At 39.9% G+C, this 22,634-nt stretch overlaps 2 protein-coding genes across 2 annotated transcripts; one reads left to right on the top strand and one right to left on the bottom strand.

The window, feature by feature from the left end:
- Window positions 1-7,208: 7,208 nt before the first annotated feature.
- LOC118240798 (potassium/sodium hyperpolarization-activated cyclic nucleotide-gated channel 1-like) lies at window positions 7,209-15,689 on the bottom strand. The gene is made up of 11 exons (XM_035523011.1): window positions 13,944-15,689; window positions 12,939-13,134; window positions 11,701-11,805; window positions 10,937-11,077; window positions 10,516-10,668; window positions 10,254-10,347; window positions 9,827-9,954; window positions 9,284-9,427; window positions 8,930-9,167; window positions 8,625-8,792; window positions 7,209-8,374 (listed from the first exon to the last, which is right to left on the bottom strand). Exons 1-11 carry the CDS (start codon window positions 14,237-14,239, stop codon window positions 8,304-8,306), a joined length of 1,734 nt encoding a protein of 577 aa, XP_035378904.1. The 5' UTR covers window positions 14,240-15,689; the 3' UTR covers window positions 7,209-8,303.
- LOC118240799 (protein mono-ADP-ribosyltransferase PARP4-like) lies at window positions 12,155-18,645 on the top strand. The gene is made up of 11 exons (XM_035523012.1): window positions 12,155-12,242; window positions 12,353-12,419; window positions 15,647-15,711; window positions 15,824-15,902; window positions 16,062-16,154; window positions 16,282-16,440; window positions 17,295-17,453; window positions 17,801-17,952; window positions 18,095-18,226; window positions 18,312-18,408; window positions 18,514-18,645. Exons 1-11 carry the CDS (start codon window positions 12,205-12,207, stop codon window positions 18,574-18,576), a joined length of 1,104 nt encoding a protein of 367 aa, XP_035378905.1. The 5' UTR covers window positions 12,155-12,204; the 3' UTR covers window positions 18,577-18,645.
- Window positions 18,646-22,634: the final 3,989 nt, after the last annotated feature.

The following is a 22,634-nucleotide window of genomic DNA, read 5'->3' as shown; positions in this document are numbered from 1 at the left end:
CTACATAATTACTACTGAATATATAAAATATAATATATATAGTACTATACATATATTAGTATCACTTTTATTGGAGCCTAAAGGCTAGCATTCATTATTAGTTATGTTAGTATTATTGCATTTCCATAGTACTTACTCTTGATGGACCTGTTATGCTCCTCCTCCTCCTGCTGTTTCTGCAGGAGCTCTGTCTCCTCCTGCTGCTTGTGTTTCAGCATCTCCTGAAGAACCTGCAGCTCCTTCTGCTTCTGCAACCTCAACTCCTTCAGCTGCTCCAACAAACTGTTCTCCAACTCCTCCTTCTCACACCGCAAACACTCCAATCGGACCACAGGCCCCACTAGTGACACAGAACCACACACACACACAACACACACACACACACACACACACACACAGAGATAAACATGTATAAATGTATAAGAATTTGTGGATAAAATTATTATGAGATTATTCATAATCAAACGACTACACTACACAACCACTTCTTCCTTTTATTTACATATTATACAGATATTTAGAGATATTTACATTTTATTTACCCGCGTGCGTCTCTCTTCTCCAAGGTAGCGGAGAGATATGAAGGGATAAAAGGGGAAAAGAATAAAATGCACGTCGGTTTTAAATTCGCAGGCTACCTGCGCTGAAGGCGTGGAAAACGAGCACGTGACGGAAAGGCTTCCGTACCCGATGGGTCCAAATCACATGCCCAGCAAAGTAGCCTTAAACCTGGACACACAATGGAGACCATTTGACCCTTTAAAATCATACTACAACCAGACTTCCAGGCCCAAGAGGTCACACAGTCATGCCCAGCAAAGTAGCTCTGGGCCTGGGCACACTTCACGCAGTTTGACCGTTTAAATAAAACTAGAAACAGACTTCCTGGCCCAAGAGGTCACACAGTCATGCCCAGCAAGGTTACTTTAAACGTGAGCACACTTCAGACCGTTTCACTCTTTAAATCGTTCAAAGCACCACATTTCAAGGCCCAAGAGGTCACACAGTCATGCCCAGCAAAGTAGCTCTGGGCCTGGGCACACTTCACTGCAATTTGACCCTTTAAATAATACTAGCAACCAGACTTCCTGGCCCAAGAGGTCACACAGTCATGCCCAGCAAGGTAGCTCTGGAACGTGGGCACACTTCATGACCGTTTGCACTCTTTAAATCATTACTAAGCACCAGACTTCCAGGCACAAGAGGTCACAGCAGTCATGCCCAGCAAAGTAGCTCTGGGCCTGGGCACACTTCATGCACTTTGACCCTTTAAATAATACTACAACCAGACTTCCAGGCACAAGAGGTCACACAGTCATGCCCAGCAAAGTAGCTCTGGGCCTGGGCACACTTCACGCAGTTTGACCCTTTAAATAATACTACAACCAGACTTCCAGGCACAAGAGGTCACACAGTCATGCCCAGCAAGGTTGCTTTAAACGTGGGCACACTTCAGACCGTTTCACTCTTTAAATCGTTCAAAGCACCACATTTCAAGGCCCAAGAGGTCACAGAATCATGCCCATCAAAGCAGCTCTGGGCCTGGGCACACTTCACGCAGTTTGACCCTTTAAATAATACTACAACCAGACACATACAGGTGTGCACATATACACAGATACACATTCTGTTTAATTTCTTTACATCTGCAGACTAGAGTAAGCTGAGGGTATAGTGTTAAACCAGGTACTACATAAACAGTATATAGTATATATACAGAGGATATAGTGTTAAACCAGGTACTACATACAGAGTATATAGTTTTACCAAAAGCTCGTGCTGATCTTTGATCTCCTGGTTCTTCATCTCCAGCGCCACTTTCAGACTCATGTCCTCCTCTATGGGCTGGTATAACACACACACACACACACACACACACACACACACACACACAGAGAGAGACAAACAGAAAGACACACAGACATATGAAATTAGCAAGCCATATAGTGTAGAAATAGATTGATGTTATTCAGGGACCTCATTTATAAAACTTTGTGGATTCCAAAGTGAAAGTGTGTGTATTCTGCACAAATAACAGGAAATGGCATATACCCCCCAAAAAGTTAGATTTCTAAAGCCTCGAGTATGAATTATTGGGAGATTATTGGGCAGACCATGCAGTTTGACCCTTTAACCAAAACTAGAAACAGACCTCCAAGCCCAGGAGGTCACAGAATCATACCCAGTAAAGTAGCTAGCTAGCTTTCAGCTCAGTAAACCATACAATCAAATGTCCACCAAGCATTTAAACCGCAAGCATTTAAACCACTAGATACCGCTAGTTACCGGCTGCACGGTTAACAGTGCAAAGCCATTACCAAGCTACCTTATTCTCAGCTTACTTATTTGTTTTTTGTGTGTGTTTTTTTTTAGGGAAGTTCAATAATTTCTTAGAAATCTTGGAATATTTTGCCAGTTGGCATCTAGGAAAGCCTTTCTGCCCACAGACAATAAACACAAGCCAGAATTCCTCAAACAGGAATGAATCCACTAATTTACAACACGGTTTAGTAACATTTCAGGCACATGAGTGGAGGAACTAGCAAATTCTAAATGATGAAATCGAAGCTGATAAAATTCCATGAAAATTTAAACTGGTCATGAAAAAATGCTTGTGAATTGAAAATGTAAGTGATAGGATTAAAACAGTCTTGATTTGATATATTTTTAAAAATCAAATATCAAGTTTGATCATTCATGACCAAGGGAGTTTCTATGAGGGTGTAAACAACAAATGCATGTGAACTAAATACTACAGTGGTATATAATTAAATAATTTGAGTAACTTTGTGTCACGTCATTTAACGTTTAACTCAAGCCGTTTGTGTTACCGGACTCTTTTATCACTTAACATTAGTAACTGTTTTAGTTGCCTTGTTTATCCAATAACATTCATTAATTAATCAATCCATGGTTTAACCCAAGCAATTTTCGTTACTTCCGCCTCTCGAGGCAAAAATGTCAATCAGAACGTTGCGCCCGCAAACTTCAAATAAACGATAAATAAGGCAAGTAATAAAAATGGATAAAGTTGAAAGATACGTTGATTAAACTTGAGCCAAATAAATTGTAGTACCTGGTTTACATAGATTATGTGTCTCCACCAACTTCTATTCGTTTTCTCATTCTTCTTTTTCTGTAGAAAAACATTGTAGAAACGTATTGATTTGTAAATGAAGTATTATCGCGACTTAGCGATATCTCGGTATTCTTACAAGAATCTCATTTTGATTAAAAAAAAAACAAAAAAAAAACTTTAATCATCTTTATTTGCGCTAGTTTTTTTTTAATGCTAATTAGTTACGAAAATGCTAATTAGTTACGCACTGCAACGGCCCGAGTGCCGCTGCTCAAGGAACAGGACGTACAGACTCGCTCCACGGAGACGTTTAATAACGTTTATTAACATACGATACAGACACCGGCACTCACGTATAACACAAACTGTGACCGTGAACACGAACATGATCAACGACGGACAATAAGGCACACACTAACAAGGGTTTAAATACATACAAACATGACAAGAGTAAACCGATGCAGGTGTGTGCTGAACAACATAGGCAAGGTTACACACGAGACAGTCAACGAAGAACTCCCAGTGCACGCGGCGGGCCATACCACGTGACCAGTGGAAGCGTTCCGTGACATGCACAATAAATCTTAATCCTTTTCAGATTATCGTATTTAAAATCGTTCCCAAAGTGTAGGAAAAAACATACTTACCTTCATACACGAGCAAACACAGCCCATCCTGTTCGAATCTGTGATCTACTCGATTAGAGAATTAAATAAAATATCAAATATGGTTTTTACAGGTCCTTTAACTGATGTTCGCGATACAGCGCACCTCATTGTTTTGTTTTAAAACGGCGCTTTGACTCTTAGATGTTCTGAATATATATTATTTTGTCATTACTGACGCATGTTCTCAATTCTCACACGTTTTCACCCTCTTGAAAATAAATTTTATTTACTTGTGATTGTGTGTGTGTGTGTGTGTGTGTGTGTGTGTGTGTGTGTGTGTGTGTGTGTGTGTGTGTATGCGTTTTAAACGTAAGATTCTTTAACTTCCGCAGTATAGTTTGGTAAATTCAGGTAGCGTAATGTTTTTCCTAAAATCCTCACTGTCTCGCCCTGTGGTAAGGAGAAATGTTCCAAATCTGACAGGTTACGTTTTATTATAGATAACTGGCTACAAAGTTACATTTGCGCCCTAATTTCTCTAGACATACATCTATAAGCATTGTTACTTTAAGACGCAATTAGTCTTGCGCTCTGGAAAACGTGTGCACCTGTAAATAATTACAATTATTTTAATGTACAACTTATTTTATTGTATAACCACACTGTAAATAGAATCCATACGGATGTATTCAAAGCCAGAGTTGTAACGTTCAGTTATTTTTACAGGTAGCGGATTACTGTGCTTCTACTATCTCTTAGCCACAAGTGATTTTTTTTTTCAGTATGACAACTAAAAGTAAATTACATTGAACATTGTATAAAATGTATTTATTTATTTTTATAGTTAGGTGTCACTGCACGGCCCCTCCTCCCAGACGTCTCTGTGTGTGTGTGTGTGTGTGTTCGTGTAGCAACAATTAGGTGCCACTAATTAAGATGATGCACAATTGCTCATGACTATGAATCGTTGCTGGCTTAGCTGTCTAGAGGAACTGAAAAATACAAAAATTCAATATAGGCGTTAATTTTCCACAAGTCGTTTTTTTTCAGAGGCACTTTAATGTTCGCGCGTCAAACTGCTTGTGTGGAGGTGCAGCGAGGGAGGCGGAGTGAAGCCACGTGTAGAATAAAACCTACTTGTAGAACGGATGTGTCTATGTATGTACGTTTAAAGACGTCAATATTATATTTAGACGTCTGTTATTGTATGGAGAGCCTCAAATCTGGACATATTTGCATATTCATAATAGAAAAGGAAAGGGATAATGGGTGTTCCGAACGTTTGACGGGCGTTGGTCGTACAGGAAGATAGAGGGACATCAGGTTCTTGTTTATTTGAGGATTTTTTTTATTTGTTGTTGTTTTAAATTAATAACTTTACAAATGTTATTATAGCTTAACAAAAGACTCCGTTTAGGGTATCAGAATCATAGATAATGCATATCACACACCCGATACAGATACACTGGCAGGAGATATGTGCCAGATATAGTATTTATATGTTTTTGCAGCCGTTCAAAAGTTGTGACATATTTCCTATAGAAGTAAAAAAAAGAAAAAGAAAAAAAAGATCTGGCTTTATGAATTTGAGAATATCCTAGAAGATAAAGTAGTATTACAGCATTGTCAAGTTCAGTGTTATTAATTTGAAATTGTAAAACAAAAGTCATGCTGTTTGAAATCTTTAACACTGCTTTAAAGGACACAAAAGTAAAACATGCATCCAAAATGTTGGAGTGGTGACAATCACAAAATAAATGTATTGTTTCATCATATTGTTTACAATCATAGCTTTGAGGAAATATATTTAAGAAAGCATTATGTCTAAGGACTTAAGTCTAAGGACAGATCTTATTGAGGCTCACGAGGAGTGTAGGAGGGCAACTGGTTTTAAGATATAAATGTAAATTGAGAAGTATTTAAAAGGCAGGCATGTTTTCTACCACTGAGAATTATTGTACAAAAGCTTTGACACAATAAAGAAATACAATTGAAAAATTACTTTTGTTCAATTTTCTTTTAAGAATTAAAGTGGGTCTTATCAGCCAGAATAAGAGTGCCAGTGTAATGCAGCTAACAATTCATGAGTATGTTAAGACTACGTAACATATGCAGCATATCCATACTGATGTGTTTACACAAATACCCCCCTCCCCCACAACAAAATTTGCAGGTTACATCAGTATACATACCAATATATAATTAATTATGACATGATAACTCCATATTACTACATTTATACATTATCATACTTGTCACCTCCAAAGTTTTGCTCTCAGCTGTGCTCGGAGCCTGTTCTCCCAAAATACCTCCAACATCAAAATTCTATATGGTCAGTAATAAAAACTGTCATGTTGGGTTTTATTTTTTTAGGGGTTGGACTTTAACGCGTTAATTTCGATTAAATAATTAAAGGGAAAATAACGAATTAAAAAATGTAACGCATTTTAATCATACTTTTGCAGCGTGGAACGATTCTCAGTGCACGAGTTCCAGGCATACAGATTATATTGACGCACAATGTGATGAGCATGATGGAGAGGACCGAAGAGGTTACGCTGGTAGATGGGAAATTTAAATACAAGAAACTTCCAGATGGAAGTACAAACAAAAATGTTATTTGCACTTTATGCAGGAAGGAGTTTACTTATCACAGGAGCACTTCCACCCTTCGTTACCACCTCAACGCAAAACATGTTGTGGCTAGCGCGCAGGTCAGTAATGTTAACTTAGCTGCTAAATGTGATAGTATTCCTAGTACGAGCAAACTGTCGCCAGTCAACACTCGACCACATGTCGGGGTTCACATTCAGAAACAAAATGTCAAAGTCCACGTCAAACAATTTGACCAATTCACTGGCGAGATTTTTTTAATCGAGTCCCACCCCTAATTTTTAATCGAGTCCCACCCCTAATATATATATATATATATATATATATATATATATATATATATATATATATATATATATATATATATAAAAAAAATATATTTTGTTTGTTTGTTTTTGCCACCATCTTGTAGCTGTTCAGGGAATATCTAATTTGTTCCGCAGTCCTTCATCAGCATGTTCTGGCTCAGACATACCATCCCGTGACTAAGTGGTGACTTAGCAACTTTCTAAAAAGATACTGCATGAACTTTAGTCGTTTAGTGTTTCACTGTTTTCAGGCTGTTAGGAGTCTGCCACCCTCTACCCTCGTGGGTGTGCCGCAGAGCTTTAATCTATTATTTAGTCAACATTCATTGCTGGATAAAAATGGAAACCCCTGCAGTTTTTCATATATTGTGAAATACAACCGTGTGCTTTTAAACGTATCAGTGGTAGAATGTCAATAATCAGTGATTTGAGTGAAGTGTACAGTTCTTTTTAATATGCAACTTTAAAAACATGCAATGCATTGTCAGTAGTTTTCCAGCAACAAAGTGTTTTATAAAGAACTAAGAAATAAGTAATGATTTAAATAAGTCATGCATGGAATATGTAACAATTGAAATAAGTAATGAATATGAGGGAAACCCATGAGCTGTCCAGGTGTGTCCTCCTGCCTTATACCATCCCTCTGGTTCAGCATCAATTGAGGAAGCACCGTGTTTCAGCTCAGCCACTTTAATAGATTCAAACACACTACATTCAGACTTATTTAGCAAAGTCCCTGACGAACGCAGACAAGCTATACATGGTTTTTGTTTCTTTTGGTTAGTTTGTTTTATTGTCAAAAAGTATTGTCATTATACTAGTACAAACTCCCTGAGCATGACAAGTTTAATTGTCTTCCAAACTTGGCTAATGAATGTTAAAGTAACATTTCTGACATAGGTGCGAGATGCAATTTGAGGAAAAAGTTAACGTTTTAAGAAAACGACTAAATTGGCGAAAAAAAGACAACACATAATGAAGCACTGGGGTCGGCACCTGTGCGGTCTTAAATATTTATGAATTAATAATTAAGGAAAGCGTAATTATTTCACCTTTAGCAAACAATAAATGGTAAGGAGGCTTATTTAATTACTACTTCAATTTGATGTTTAAATAAATTATTATTTGAATATTACTCTACAAAATTTAGTGTGTATAATTTGTTAAACCAGAATATCTTGATCATTATAAATTTTGAGTTATCAAAATCAGTACTGTTGATTCAAACAACTGCAAATTCACACAGCAGCAGCTACCTCCAACAGAGTGCGGAACAAAATTGGAATACGCAAATCTATTTTCTTCCTTTAGGGAATTTTTTTTAAGATCAACATGTCAAAACAATAATGATAAAAGTTGCAGAGACAGTAATGAAAAAAGGCTAGGAGGCAGAAGTTGTTTGGCTCCCTGTTATATGTTAAAATGATCACATTGAAAGTTATATTTCTTCCTGTAAATACAACTTTAAAAAAAGAAAAGAAAAAGGAGTAAGTTATCAGAAACCAGAGCAATAAGGGGGTGGGCAGTCAAGCCCTTCTAATATTACCCTCACATAAGGGTAACAAAGTGGACAGAAAAAATAATATAAAAATACTTCATAAATAAAGTAAAATAAACAAAAATCAACCTATTCATATAAGATACTTCAAATATTCTTTGTTAGGCCACAACTGTAATACTAATCAAAATTGCCTATTAATATGAATGTAGGGACTCACTGCTGTATATGTCCCTACGTGCCCCTTCTGGTGATATTGTGGAGGGTTCTATAATGTAAATATATTAGCAAAATGACTAGAAATCTGACCAGTGAAATTGATTATTTTCACAACGGTGGCGGGCCTATAACAAGCTGGTCCTTCTCAGCATTCTGAAAAAGAGACTATAACATTAACAGTAAAATGTCACACTCTGTGTACATGCTACCTCAGTCAGTTAACTTCAAATTGCAGCAACTAGCCTCCAGCATACTTTTGCTTTATTAATTATATTTGCATTAACTATATTTGCACTTACTCTTCAAATCCTCGTAGTGCTGTTGAGCTAGACTCTCCATGTCCATCACGGTATGATGGAACTCCTGCAGGACCTGATGAAAGTCGTCTGCTGATAAGGAGAACAGGCGGCAGGTCGACAGAGCGCGAACTGTGGCTAGTTGCTTTCCTCTGGTCAGGATGGCAACCTCTGTATAAAAGGACAATCCAGTTCAAAGGTTAACAGAACGCCATCATCTGTCTTAAATAACACCAGAGAGCTTCTGTGAATCTTATCGTCTTCCAGTGAATCTCAGAGTGTAATATGGCTTTCTTGTGCTAACTAACCTCCAAAATAGTCCCCATCATGCAGCTCCTTCTGAAAAGATTGTGTCTCCACAATGACCTGTCCATGCTCAATGAAGAACATGCGATCACCAGGAGCATTTTGGCGAATGACGATGTCTCCCTCTAGGAACACTTCATGTTGCAGTTTTAAAACAATGGCACTGATTAAATTTGTATCACACTTCTGAAACATGGGCACATTCTTCAGCAAGTGTGCACATAACACTGTCAGAGTTTCCTATGAAATAGAAAGAAAACACTGGTTTCTTTTTTATTTATGAGGAATAATATCAAAAAAGAAATTGATCATTGTCAGTTTTCCAAAATTAATTTCCAGTCAACGCTAATAAACACCTCTTTCAAAGATTTTGACACCAAACTGAGGGAATTCTCATGGACCCATCTTCCTTTGTAGCGTGCCCGGTAATATTCCCTGATACGAGTGCGCAGTTCTCTAGGAAGCCTTTTATAGGTCATGTAGTCTTCTATATGTTTCATCTAAAAGGTAGCACACAAGGCATGGCTTATATTTGTCAATGTGTTAAATCTGATATAACTGTAAAAACTCAGGACACAATACAATGGTGCTTCCTACTGCTGGAGATGACTTCAGCTTGAGCTAAATGCCAAGAAAGCACATGACTCCTTACAATAATAGTTTTTTTGTTTGTTTGTTTTTTGTTGACTTCAATTGGGCCAGGAGAATAATGTAGAATAATGCAGAAAGCTCAGATTTCTGCTTCATCTAATGTCACAACCATTCACACATCATCGCAGCTTTCTAATTGCTGGGTCTTACAAAGAACCAGAATGATGAAATTGGGTAAAAGTAATTTTATGAAATTAAAATTGCTATGTAATTCAACTTTTTTTTGGATGTTGTAGATACAGAAGTACCTTTTTCTTGAAAGTGGTTTCTGATCCATCGGTGTCAATCATCATTGTTAGCACACTGGAAAATATCATAATATGCATAACAATTCCAGACAACATACTAGTCATGACAACCCACATCTCCAGCTCATCTGGAGAAAAAGAAAAAAAAAGAAATAAAGTTCTAACATTCATTCTCTATCTGTTAAGTCTTTATACAAGTACACTTTGGAGCAGCTGGTACAAGGTAGACACGAGTATCTTCCTCTAAAAACAGCAGAAGTCAGCTCTGTGCACAATACTGCATTTAGTAGCTAACAAACTAGTTTTCTAAGGGCTTGTTAGCAAACACAAAAAACTGATGTTGGGTCTCTAAATTACAAATGATCTATGATTGATACTCAAAATCAGCCCAGTCAAACAGAAAACTGAGTTTGTGATGCTGACATACCTGTGGGTGGGTCATTGGATCCATAGGAAATCTTGACCATGTGAGATACAGCTCGAAACATGCTAAATAAGTATTTTTCCGCAAATGTACCATTCTGTAAAGTATAAAAGATCATTTTTCATACGGAATTTGCACACACAACCTCTTAGATCCTGTCCTAAACAGGAAAAACATGTATTCCTCCATTCCCAGTCAAGAAGAGGTGACTCTTTCATTACTGAATACAAATTTTGTAGATCACAGTTCAGAAGTGGAAGCTCACCACAACGTTCTCTTTTACAGTCCAGCAGTCTGATGGAAATCCTTGTAGCATTGGAATGAAGTACTGAATACAGCCATTCCAGTGACATAGCAAAACCATCAGTATGAATAAAAATACAATTCTGAAAAAAAACTGAAGATTTTTATCCCAATCCTGTAAAGAGACCAGAGATATAAGACACGTGATAACATTAAACGAATAAAACGTTTAACACTGGGTCTGATTTAAACTGCACTACGAATCAGCAATAAATGCTAACTAAATCCTCCAGGATCTTAATCTCTACATTATTATTAGGACATTTTCACTAAGTAAGAGATTGAAGTAAAAACTGACTGACTTTTCATAATCATGTAATGTAATTGATTGGTTGAATGGTGTTTCATGCTAACAAATAGAAGAAAAGACTAGTGTGACTCACCCGCTGCAAATAACGAAAAAATCTCACCAGCCTTGACATACGCAGTACACGAATCAGACTTAATACTCTGGCAAACATCAGCACCTTTATCATCTTTCCACTTAGTATTTCAGCTGTGTTGCTACCATGGAAAAATACATCCTGAGGAGAGTTAAAGATTTGTACATAGAAACTCATTGTACATTTCACACACACACACACACACATACATACATACACATACACACACAGAGTCCTAGATCAGCCATGGAATTGGCTGATAAGCAAACAGGACACAGTCAGATCGAGAGATGCCCAACCAAGCTAGGTTAGTGAGAGCGAGAGAACGAGAGATACATTGCCAGTTCTACAGTTCTGCTTTATTCTCTCACTGAATTTTAAATACTGACTCCTGCTTTGACATGAGGGGGAGACAGGGCCCCTGTGTAATTTTTGGAGCCCTACTCAACAAAATTACAACTTGCGTAGTGTGCACAGAAGGCCGACCAGCTCTGACAGCACTATACAAAAGCCTTAGGAACCAGAGAAAAAAACTGTTTAAAGCTATTCATGAGGGAAGTAAGCATTTTTCTTAAACCAAAAGGTGGCAAAGTGGCTCCATGGTAAATTCTTCCAAGCTTCTGACTGTGGCACATAAAAACATTCTTGTTAATTTTTATTGTATTAACGTTTATTTGCACTAATGTACTATTGTAACATTTACTATATACAACGCTCAGCAGTTGTGAGATGTTAAGGAAAATAAATACTCTTCTTATTCTTACCACTAGAGCAATGACCAAGTCAATGGAGAACGCAGACAGAATGTCTGGTATAAACCAGGTCTTGAGGTATTCATTCCTTATTGCTTTCAGATCAAGGATAACGATCTACAGAGAGATGAAAATGTATATATTTCAAGCAAATTAGCTTAAAAAAATGTCTGCAAGCTGGACTTGTAAGAGCCAATAAACTTAAACTTCAATAAACTTAAGACCTGCAATATCTGCAATACTGCAATTACTACAGATGCTGCATGGAATACGTATCTAGTTCAATACTGGAGAAGCATTTATAGAATATACAGACAGGTTCATAGCCTTATACAACCGTTTTAAAACAAATATTTCCAATTTACTCTGTTTCAGTATGTTGTGTGTCTGCCATTTCAAATCACTGGGATGTATGGGTGTCTTCTTCATTTCCCCCCCCCAACATGCCTAGCAGACAGCTCTTCGTGGAGGAGATGTCTCCCCAAGTCAAGCTCTTTGGGTCTCACTAGAAAATTCATGGATTACTCCCAACATACAAGTTACACAACCTTGGGGTAACTATCATTCCAGTTGATGCATTTACTATCTCCCCATTAATGTTTAAATATTTTCATATGTGTTGAGTGTTTGAGTCACAAAATGCTATTTCACATCCCCTTGCCAGGTCCCCACAGGTTGAAAACTGCATCATTGAGAAAATTCAGTCATTTCTCGACACAGGAGCCACTCAGGTCGGTTAATGAAAATTTTACCTTCCTGTCTTCAATTCAGGTTTTTAAAATTATTTTCTTAACTGTTTTTTTGTTGGGTTTTTTTTTTGTGTGTACCTGAATTATTTTTAACAGCAATTTGGCTACCTGAATTCTCAGCACGCATCTCATTTACACTGATTGTCTAGTAATATGGGTCACAGTCTAAATTAAACTAAAGACGTCCGTTTTATTTAAAATTACAAAATGAGAACATTACTTTGGTCCACCATAACGTGGAGAATTTGTTTTTAAATTTGATTCTTATCAATTTATGAAATATATATAAATGTCTTCAGATTAAAGCAAATACAAATGCAACCAATTTCCAGGCATATTAGTATATTAGTATTAGTTTTCCTCTATTTTACGACATAAGTTATCATTTTCAAATAATCTTTTAGCATAATATTATTTAAAATAACTACTAGAAGATATCAGTGCCAACTATCGACAGAATATTTATTTTGCAAGAAGACTGAAGAGGTGAAAGTTACTTACCTCACTGTCCTCTGTGAGAATGCCTGTCCGAAAATTAAGGCCAACATCAATTATAAACAGGATGTCAGAAAATAAATTAAAGGCCAACCAGTCATTACTAATGGAGCTAAATGCTTCTGCAGCGAATGCCATCTCCAGTGGAACTGTCACAAGGCTCACAAATGTCAACAGGACCATAAACAGGACATAGTAGTGCCTGAGAAGAGAGTGAAAATTAAATTCAACAGAATTACCAAGCTCTTATTTACAGACAAGTATTTGGCAATGGATATTTATGTTCTAACTTTGCACTACAGTGGCTTTTCACACTGGATGAACTGTGTAGGAACTGTTTAGTTGTGTAGGCCCTATGCATGCTCAGGACGGCTTGGCTTATTGACTTGCGTTGGAAGTCTGTTACATATATGTAAGGAGACATGAATGGAAGTAAAGGCAATAGGAGATATGGCCAAAATACAAGGACATGAACTCTTTGTGGCATCATTAAGAAGATTGGCCAGTGGTAGCTCAGTGGTGAATGTACTCCACTAGTAATCAGAAGGTTGCCAGTTCAACTCTGTAATCTTTAACCTATATGCTTCTGCTGGCCACAGGTAGGTGTGAGTAAATATATCTCATTTCACCAGTATGAGATGACATGATATATGTCCCTAGACACCGACCACCCCACCCTTGCATTTTTAAGTGCCTAGAAGATATAAAGTCCTGGATGGGCGTTTTTCCAGCTGGTAGCTATAACGCTAGCAAGCCAACATGAGCAATATTGTAATCGGTGTTAGACTGTTAACCTATGTTAGCTATAAAGCACTCGTTAAGTAACATTTGTTTTTAAAGGCTATTTGTTTATTATTTTATTTTTAATGGCTACTTATAATCTGGTTATTAATTAATAGGAAGTAAACGTTAGCTATGCCATAACCCAAGCTGGCTAGCTAGTAGCTGAAGTCTGCCATTACTGGCAAGCCTATCTGGTAGCTGCTTAGCATAGTTAACGCCTAGCTGTACCTTATGGGACTCAGAGGATGGATCACCCACTGTCCTGTTTGTTTTTGACGATCACATTCTTTTTTAACAGCGCCTTCACTTCCAAATATCCTCAGAGAGAGTTTATTTAGTCGTGGAAGATGCAGACTTTTAAAGTCGCACCAACGTGCCTTCTCACAGTCCTTCTCTTCTTGGGCAGTTTCAGCATCTTTATCAGCACAATTCGCTTTGTCTTTTCGATGTGGACGTTTCAATATTTGTTCCCCGTCGGACTGAACGGGTGTCACTAAATCGGGTGTTACAGAATTCTTCATCATTGTGGACTGTTGGCTGGCCTAGCTAGCTAGGTTAGCTAAATACATACTATCTTGTATGAAAAGTCCAAACGTTCAAAAAAATACTTTAATTCGTTAATTTTCAAAACGTCATCGGAACTAGCATAATGGTCGCGAGTCAGATGAGGTGGGGGAGGGGCTGGTAAATGGCGCCATCCTTCAGAGGCACCTGGAGATAGTCTGTGGTCCGAGGTGTCCATAGTTCTGTTTTAGGTGAGGAATATAGCCAACGTACATCAATAGTTCTTACATCAGTAGGTATGGTTTCAAAAATGTGTATTTTCAGGGAAAATACTCTTAATATTGAGTCTCCTGGTTGTAATATCTGGGACTACAGTCATTCATTTCATACACTTTCACCGAGCTCAGCGTAATCACTTCACTTCTTTAGACCTGCACACTGAAGCTCTCAACCACGTGTTTGGCCATTAGTGCAGCTACTGTGGGCTGAACTTAGAGGAGGTCTGTAGCCTTTGCCTCTTTGCCCTTTGACCAGTTATGTGGTCATTTTTAAACCACTTCGCCCTTACTTGTCCAAATAGTACTACATATCACATACTGTGATAGATCAAGAAAGGCATAATCGCAAAGGATGTTATCGTAGACAAAGGAATTTGTTTAGTTTTCTGCCTCGATCATTAATAAAAACAAACATAAACATACGGTCATTATCTACTCATTTTTCTATCATTAAAAATATTGCATAACAACTGAAAAATTAAAAACAGAAACTGCAGTTAGATTTGATAGTTACTGTTTTTCTTCCCTTCATTTGCTGCAGGTGGTCACTACTGTACGACTCGCCAAATTACACATAACGACATATGTGTCACTTCAGGTTCTGCTCACCGTCAAAGTGACTAAAATATACCCCAGATGTCCATATTACCAGATACATGATTCTCCCATTCCTCAAAGTAACAAACAAGAAAATACAATGTGTAATGTATTAATATCCCTTCAAGAAAATATTTAGGTATTAAAATTGGCATATTCAAAATACCAGGAGCAGTACTCAAATTGTAGAAACTTCCAAGCTACTGGATAAATTGTCTAGCTGAGTTAGCTAGCCTACTAAAGTGATGATCAACATACTGTAAAAAATTAAATAAAATAATGAAATTTTCATCAAAGCAGAAGTAACATTGCACAATAGAGTTACAGATATTTCTATAATTTAAATGAAACTTGTAGTTTGAAACTGTCAAAGTGGATCTGCGATTATGAGCTACTGGTAGTTGTGCATGGCTTAATGTTTGTGTTCCTGGTTCTGAGGGCTGAGACGTATTCAGAGGGGAGGTCAAAAGGTTTTGTTGGGAATGTGAGATTGATGGTTTGTTTTGAAACGGTACACGTCATGAGCACTGTTGTGTTGCTCCCAAAGGGCAGAAGGTGTCACAAGTTCACCCAGAGCTCCCGGACAGGAAGGAAGACACATACCTGGAAGAGCTCAGGTGAGATCACCTTTGTGAGGTTCAGACTGACGGCCTGTTGTGCATACGGTTATGTGTGTGTCTTGCTTCTTGTACCTTGCCTAACCAAGGCTGTACTAACCCTGCCATGCAGGTTATATAAGGCAAACGAAGACAACACACCAGAGTTTCCTTCACATTTCCAAGTTGCCGAATACTCCTTTTTTCTCAAGGTAAGTTTATTACATGAAACAGTGCTTTCCTTAAACGTACAAAACGATCAGTATACTCGCTATAAGCATGAATATATAATCAGCATACCAACACACGCTCCCATGTGTCTGTTGTCATGGTTTGCATGTGTGTATCTAGCACTGTATGTTTTATCGCAGGCTGTAGTCGAGACCTGGGCAGTGGTGGAGCTCCAGAGTGCCAGAGGAGAGGGAGAACAGCAGTACCGTGTCACGAGCACCATCATGCGTGAGGTGAAGTCATGTGCACCCAAAGGCTCCTTTAAACAGTAGTAACCAGTGAGAATTACTGAACCGACGATGAATGAACGGTGGGCGGGTCCTGACGCCGATGCCCCACCCCCTCTCGCTCCTGCTATAGGTGTCCGTGGTACAGGACCAGCAGGTGCACTGCTGTAGCTCTGAGGACGCTCTGGAGGCGTACGTGCAGTTCAACACAGAGCTGCAGTCCCAGGGCTTCACGCAGACAGAGTCGCTCCCCTCCGAGGCCGAGGCGCTGGCCTCACACACTCTGCAGCAGGTTGGGCAGACGCAGTGCACACACTCTACCTTACTGCTTCATTTAGCACACACCAGTGGGTTTTGTCATTTTCTGGCAAATGCTGGGAAGATGTATGTGGAGACGGCTTTGGTAAACAGGACTCTTGAAGGCTTAGTAACTGTTTTGAGGACCATGGTTATGTTTTTAGGATATTATTTATTTATGAATTGGTCTCACGGTGCTTACACAGCTGTAGACTAAACCGTCCTGCTTGAGGCTAGATTGCAATTTCATCTACTTTCAAGATGAGCTATATACATCCTTTATCAGCAGGTCGGATGAACCACCTGTGATTCCACCTGTATGACCTATATCTGTACAATAAACGTTTTATTTCTGAGCTTATGCTGTGTATGTGTGTGTGTGTGTGTGTGTGTGTGTGTACAGGTGAGTAGGGTGGAGGGGTTGTATGTGTGTGTATAACTAGTCGTGTGTGTGTGTGTGTGTGTGTGTGTGTGTACAGGTGAGTAGGGTGGAGGGGTTGTATGTGTGTGTATAACTAGTCGTGTGTGTGTGTGTGTGTGTGTACAGGTGAGTAGGGTGGAGGGGTTGTATGTGTGTGTATAACTAGTCGTGTGTGTGTGTGTGTACAGGTGAGTAGGGTGGAGGGGTTGTATTTGTGTGTATAACTAGTCGTGTGTGTGTGTGTGTGTGTGTGTACAGGTGAGTAGGGTGGAGGGGTTGTATTTGTGTGTATAACTAGTCGTGTGTGTGTGTGTGTGTGTGTGTGTGTGTGTGTGTGTGTGTGTACAGGTGAGTAGGGTGGAGGGGTTGTATTTGTGTGTATAACTAGTCGTGTGTGTGTGTGTGTGTGTGTGTGTGTGTGTGTACAGGTGAGTAGGGTAGAGGGGTTGCTGCTACAGGTGCAGAAGTGTGAGAGTGAAGATGAGGTCCAGCTCCTCCTGCAGGAAGTCAGTACCCTGTTACCGCTCAGAGAGACGGAGGCTGAGGCCAGGGCGAAGCTTGTGTCTCAGAGACTGGACCTCTGTCAGGTAACACACACACACACACACACACACACACACACACAGCATAAGCTCAGAAATAAAACGTTTATTGTACAGATATAGGTCATACAGGTGGAATCACAGGTGGTTCATCCGCACTGCTGATAAAGGATGGATATTCAGCAAATGTATTTTGCTTAGTAACTCGAATCACATTATTCACATTTAATCTTTCATATACACAGTTCACATGGTCACTCTGTGTGTGTTTCATATTTACTGCTTTTGCTTCTGTGATTTGCGGAATGGGCTCAAATTTCATTATAGTATAAAATGTAAGTTTCAAACATGTATTGTTTAAAAATAATATATACATAAATATACACCCTCAGCTTATCCGAGATATTCTGAACGTGAGCAAAGCCACTTTGGGGAACCCCTCTCCCTCTTCTCTGGGGAAGTATTGCGCCCTGAGGTGCAACATTCAACCCGTCGCCTCTGAAAGCCCAGAATATCAGTCTGTCTGCAAACTTTTACAAGAGAGGTGTGTACAGTATGTGTTTCGTCTGGGCAAGGAGAACGACGTTTGGTTGTTCTATGTTTATATATTCTTTTACACTGTGTGTGTGTGTGTGTGTGTGTGTGTGTGTGTGTGTGTGTGTGTGTGTCTCTTACTGGTTCCACAGGCCAGTTCAGATCCAGCAAGTACTTCGTGTGTGTAGATCATCAGAACTTCATATGTTTAGGGAGCAGCTATGTAACATTAAGCCCCTCCTCCATTCTACATTTCCTAGCAACTTTGTGGGAATCTTGTCACGGTAAGAATCTCTCTCTCTCTCACACACACACACACACACACACACACACAGTACTTTATTTTGATGATTTGGTTGTTGTGTCCAGAGGTCTGCTGCTGCCGAGGGTTGGAGTTGAACAGCATGGCATTAAAAGAACTGACGTAGGAAATCTGGGAAGTGGCATCTACTTCAGTGACTCTGAAGTTAGTGACATAAAAACCCATCTGTACGTAAAAAATTACACTCTGAACACTGTCGTGAGCCTCAGTCATTTTCGATTCGTGTGCGTATATGTTTGTGTGTTCCAGCACCTCTGTGAAGTATTCCAGGCCCAGCGTGACGGACGGCTCACGCCTGTTGCTGGTGTGTGATGTGGCTCTGGGCCAGTGTAAGGACGTGTACAAGAAGGACCCATCTCTGATCTGCGCTCCCGACGGCCACAGCAGTGTGCATGGCGTCCGCCGCACACCGAACACACGCTCAGAGTTTGAGGTGCTATGTGTATGCCAAAGCATTTGTCTAGGATGAATATCTCCTTAAAATAGAAGCTGACACCTTGTGCCGTGTGTGTTTCTTGCAGGATGATGAATATGTTGTGTACAACACCGATCAGGTCAGGCTGAAATATGTAGTTCAGTACTTTCTGAAGGAAGACCAGCCGAAACCTTTTGAACCTCACATTGATACCTCTGTGGAGTGTTTACCTTCTGTCATGACCTCTGACCTATGTGAGTGATCACCCTTACATCATCTAATCACTGTTTTACACCATTACTGTCACTGATTCTGTCAACTTTATACAATAAGCTTTATTTCAGTCACGGGGTTGTCCCATATTCAATGGTGCTCTGATATAGGACTTGCTGTGTGTGTGTGTGTGTGTGTGTGTGTGTGTGTGTGTGTGTGTGTGTGTGTGTGTGTGTGTGTGTGGGTGTTTGACTGTCCAGTGTCCAGTGATGACGCAGAGGGGTTGGAGGTCACAAAGAACCCTCTGGAGGATGTCACTCCTGGTTTGTTAGACAGCAGTGGGTCCACACTCCCCCTAGAGGCTGTCCATGTGAGGTGCAAGCTGATGGACCTTCTCTGTCAGGTCCGTTATTACACTGGGAACCTGTCCTGTCCACTGGAATAAAGCTCGGTCACACTAAAAGGGTTTTACCCCAGTTATAGCCACAGTCCACAGTTGTCCTGTTCTACAGCCTGCAGACTGTGGGGGCAGTCAGTCTACGAGGCAAATCAGTTAGTGGTCGGCACAGAAAAGGAACACGTGAACAAGCAGTAGAGGTGCTCGTGTGTTTCCACCCACTTCTAGCTTCAGTGGATGTGTATCAATTATTCGATTGTAGGAGGAGGCTAAACTGCAAACTGTATTGCAGTCAAATCAGAGTTAGTCATCAAAAACTGAGAGCATAGAAAATCTATTACATAAAATATGTACTTAAATATATTCAGGCAGGCAATTCATTTGTTTAAAGTATTCAATGTTTATCTAGCAGAGCTTATTCTAGCATTACCAGCATTAGCCACCAAGCTAATCGACCTGCTAGCCCGGACTAGGACGCCCCATCTTACAGCATGTATAATAATAATCATATTGAATATAATAATCGTTTTATGTCGGTATTCAAGTGCCTAACTTGTGTTTTTCTTTCTGTGAACAGGTTATCATTTTCCAGGTATACACGAACAAGAGTGACGTTCCTATTGAGGCTAAGTACGTGTTCCCTTTAGAAGAGACGGCAGCCGTGTGCGGCTTTGAAGCCTTCATTAACGGGAAGCATGTGGTCGGAAAGGTGCATCTCGCTAGTCAGGCCCGTAAGGAGTATAAGCCCGTAAGGAGTATAAGCAGGCTATAGAGAGAGGTCACGGAGCCTATCTGATGGACCAGGAAGCACCTGTGTGTTATTCTACTGCTTCCATTCATAGCTCAGATGTTGTGTTCAATCTTAAAATTCCAGGTCAGTCATTCCACTCTTTTGACGTAACTGTGTGTGTGTGCACATCAGGACGTGTTTACCATCAGTGTTGGGAACTTGCCCGCTGGGGCCACAGTGCTGATCAAAGTGACCTACATCACGGAGCTGGTCGTGCGGTCAGGCACTGTCGTCTTTTCCCTGCCTGCCAGCGTGGCTCCTTGGCAACAGAGCGCAGCGCTAAACCAGAGAACTCAGGTACCTTGGCAACTGTAAGGAGGCCCAGGTATTTTCCCTGAAGTCCTGGTGTAAAACTGTGCAATTATATTCCTTTGATGCAGTAAACACACCAGCCTCCATTTAGTACTCAAAGGTTCATGTCACTTCCAGTCCTTAAGTCACTTTTCCTCTTGGAACAGTATTCTCGTCCTCCACATTAAGCGGTTTGACATGCTGGGCCAAAAGCTCTCAGACGTGATGGACGTCCCGTCCGAGCTGGATCTCTCTGCCCTTCCTGGGGTGGCTTCTCTCAGGCAGCAGTCGAGGTGAGCTCGTACCATCAACCCGTGCCCACATACTTCTCTGTCCACCCATTCCCATTTAGCTACAAAATGCTGACTGAATGGCTTTGTGGTTTGTCCTCAGTGGAGCAGCAGGAACCCAGGAAAAACCACAAAACGATAAACTGGGGGAAAACTCCAGTCCCCAGCCAGGTAGAGTTGTGCCATTTTCTTACAGTGGAGTGATAATACAGCTGTGTATAAGTATCTGCCATAATGACTAAGTTATTTTAACCCATCAGTAGTGAATGAGAGAGGAGAAGGACAGGGAGCTAGAGTTTTCCCACCGGTGAGTAAGCCCACCGGTGAGGAAAGAGAGAGACCAAAAAGAAGAGAGATACAGGCTGAGAGAGACACAGAGACAGAATGAGAGAGAATGAAAGAGGCCTGTTAATACAGAGATGGGGTTTCAACGATCCATGATGCATTTTCAGTTAATCGTATGAAAAAAACAGATGTAGTTGTTGGTTGCAGGAATGTGCACCCACTGGCACCTACAGACTCCTGGCTGTGGTTTCTCATTTACATGACAGCATGGACCATGGAGAGTAATCTGATATTATTCATACATGTGCAGTAGAAACCATTAAGTGACTAAGGAAAACCAGAAAGCTGGTTATGATTTCCAAGTCCTTTGAAATTATTTTTACTAGCATAATGTAGCCCACCCAGCCTCTTCCACTAATTGCCAATCTACAGGTAACAAGGACACTACTCAGAACTCAGTCCTTTCTCTTACATGAAGCTGCCCATGTACTTGTGCAGTCTCTTGTCATCTCAAGGCTAGACTACTGCAACTCACTACTTGTTGGTCTTGCTCTAAGAGCCATCAGACCTCTACAACTTGTCCAGAATGCAGCAGCATGACTGGTCTTCAATCTTCAAAAGTTCACACATTACTCCATTGCTGCGCTCCCTTCACTGGCTTCCAGTAGCTGCCTGCATCAGATTTACAAACTTAATGTTAACCTACAAAGCCAAAAATGGACCAGTCCCTCAATACATGATGTCAATGGTAAAAGCCTCGAGTACTTCGAACCTCAAGTACGGCTCGCCTTGAAACACAATGCTTCAAGTCTCATGGAAGACAAGCATGGAGGCTGTTCTCTGTCCTGTATCCTAGATGGTGGAACAAATGTCCGCTTGCTCTCCGGACAGCAGAGTCCCTTGCAGTCTTCAAACACAGACTGAAGACCCATCTATTTGTGGAATATTTAAATGAACACTTACCATGCTCCTATGCTGACTAACTGAAACTCTAGTACTTATTATAGGGTATTGTTTATTGCACTGATGCTGACTAAAGGAAGCTCTAGTGCTTATTGTTTATTGCACCGATTGTTGTCTGAGAGAGATTATGTATTTTGCACTTCTAGGCATCACATTAATATACTGTATTCTACTGTATTCTAATATACTGTATTCTAGTTCATTGGTGTCTAACCTACTATACTGGCTAGAATGTTTTCATTCTATGAGTAAACGACAACAGTACTTTTGTAAGTCGTTCTCGATAATAGCCTCTGCCAAATGCCATAAATATACACACGACTGTCTTGTTTTATCGTGATTAAAATATGCTACTTACGGGACTGGGTTACGGATGTTTTGCTCTATAGCCAAGTTATAAATATCTTGCTTTCTTTCAAGGGCAGGGCTTAAATTATGTCCACATAAAGCGCCAGTGTTCGGTCGATTTCTATTACCTACGGAGCGGTGCAACCACGCGTTAACACACAGGTACATCAATCACCATCAGGTCAGGTTTCTGGTGGACCCGCGTAGTTCTTTTCGATGTTGTGCTTAACCATAACATACAAAGTAAAACGACATTTCGACAAAACAGGATACATCGAATAACCAGAATACTGGTTACCTTTTCGTTAATATTGATGTTAAACTGAACCACACGCCAATAGCTCGACACTCCTCACACTGTGGGCCAAGCCAGTAATA

This window comes from Electrophorus electricus, chromosome 25, assembly GCF_013358815.1.
Source record: "Electrophorus electricus isolate fEleEle1 chromosome 25, fEleEle1.pri, whole genome shotgun sequence".
NCBI classification, from domain to species: Eukaryota; Metazoa; Chordata; class Actinopteri; order Gymnotiformes; family Gymnotidae; genus Electrophorus; species Electrophorus electricus.
This window is presented reverse-complemented; position numbering and strand designations above follow the sequence as displayed.

Coding starts and splice junctions, on each gene's coding strand:
- LOC118240799 (XM_035523012.1), top strand. CDS start 12,205: ATGGATTACTCCCAACATACAAGTTACACAACCTTGGG. Junction 12,243..12,352: donor ACAAGTTACACAACCTTGGG/GTAACTATCATT, acceptor TCCCCTTGCCAG/GTCCCCACAGGTTGAAAACT. Junction 12,420..15,646: donor TCGACACAGGAGCCACTCAG/GTCGGTTAATGA, acceptor CCCAAAGGGCAG/AAGGTGTCACAAGTTCACCC.
- LOC118240798 (XM_035523011.1), bottom strand. CDS start 14,239: ATGATGAAGAATTCTGTAACACCCGATTTAGTGACACCCGTTCAGTCC. Junction 9,168..9,283: donor TGTCAAAATCTTTGAAAGAG/GTGTTTATTAGC, acceptor TCTATTTCATAG/GAAACTCTGACAGTGTTATG. Junction 8,793..8,929: donor TGATGGGGACTATTTTGGAG/GTTAGTTAGCAC, acceptor CCTTTTATACAG/AGGTTGCCATCCTGACCAGA.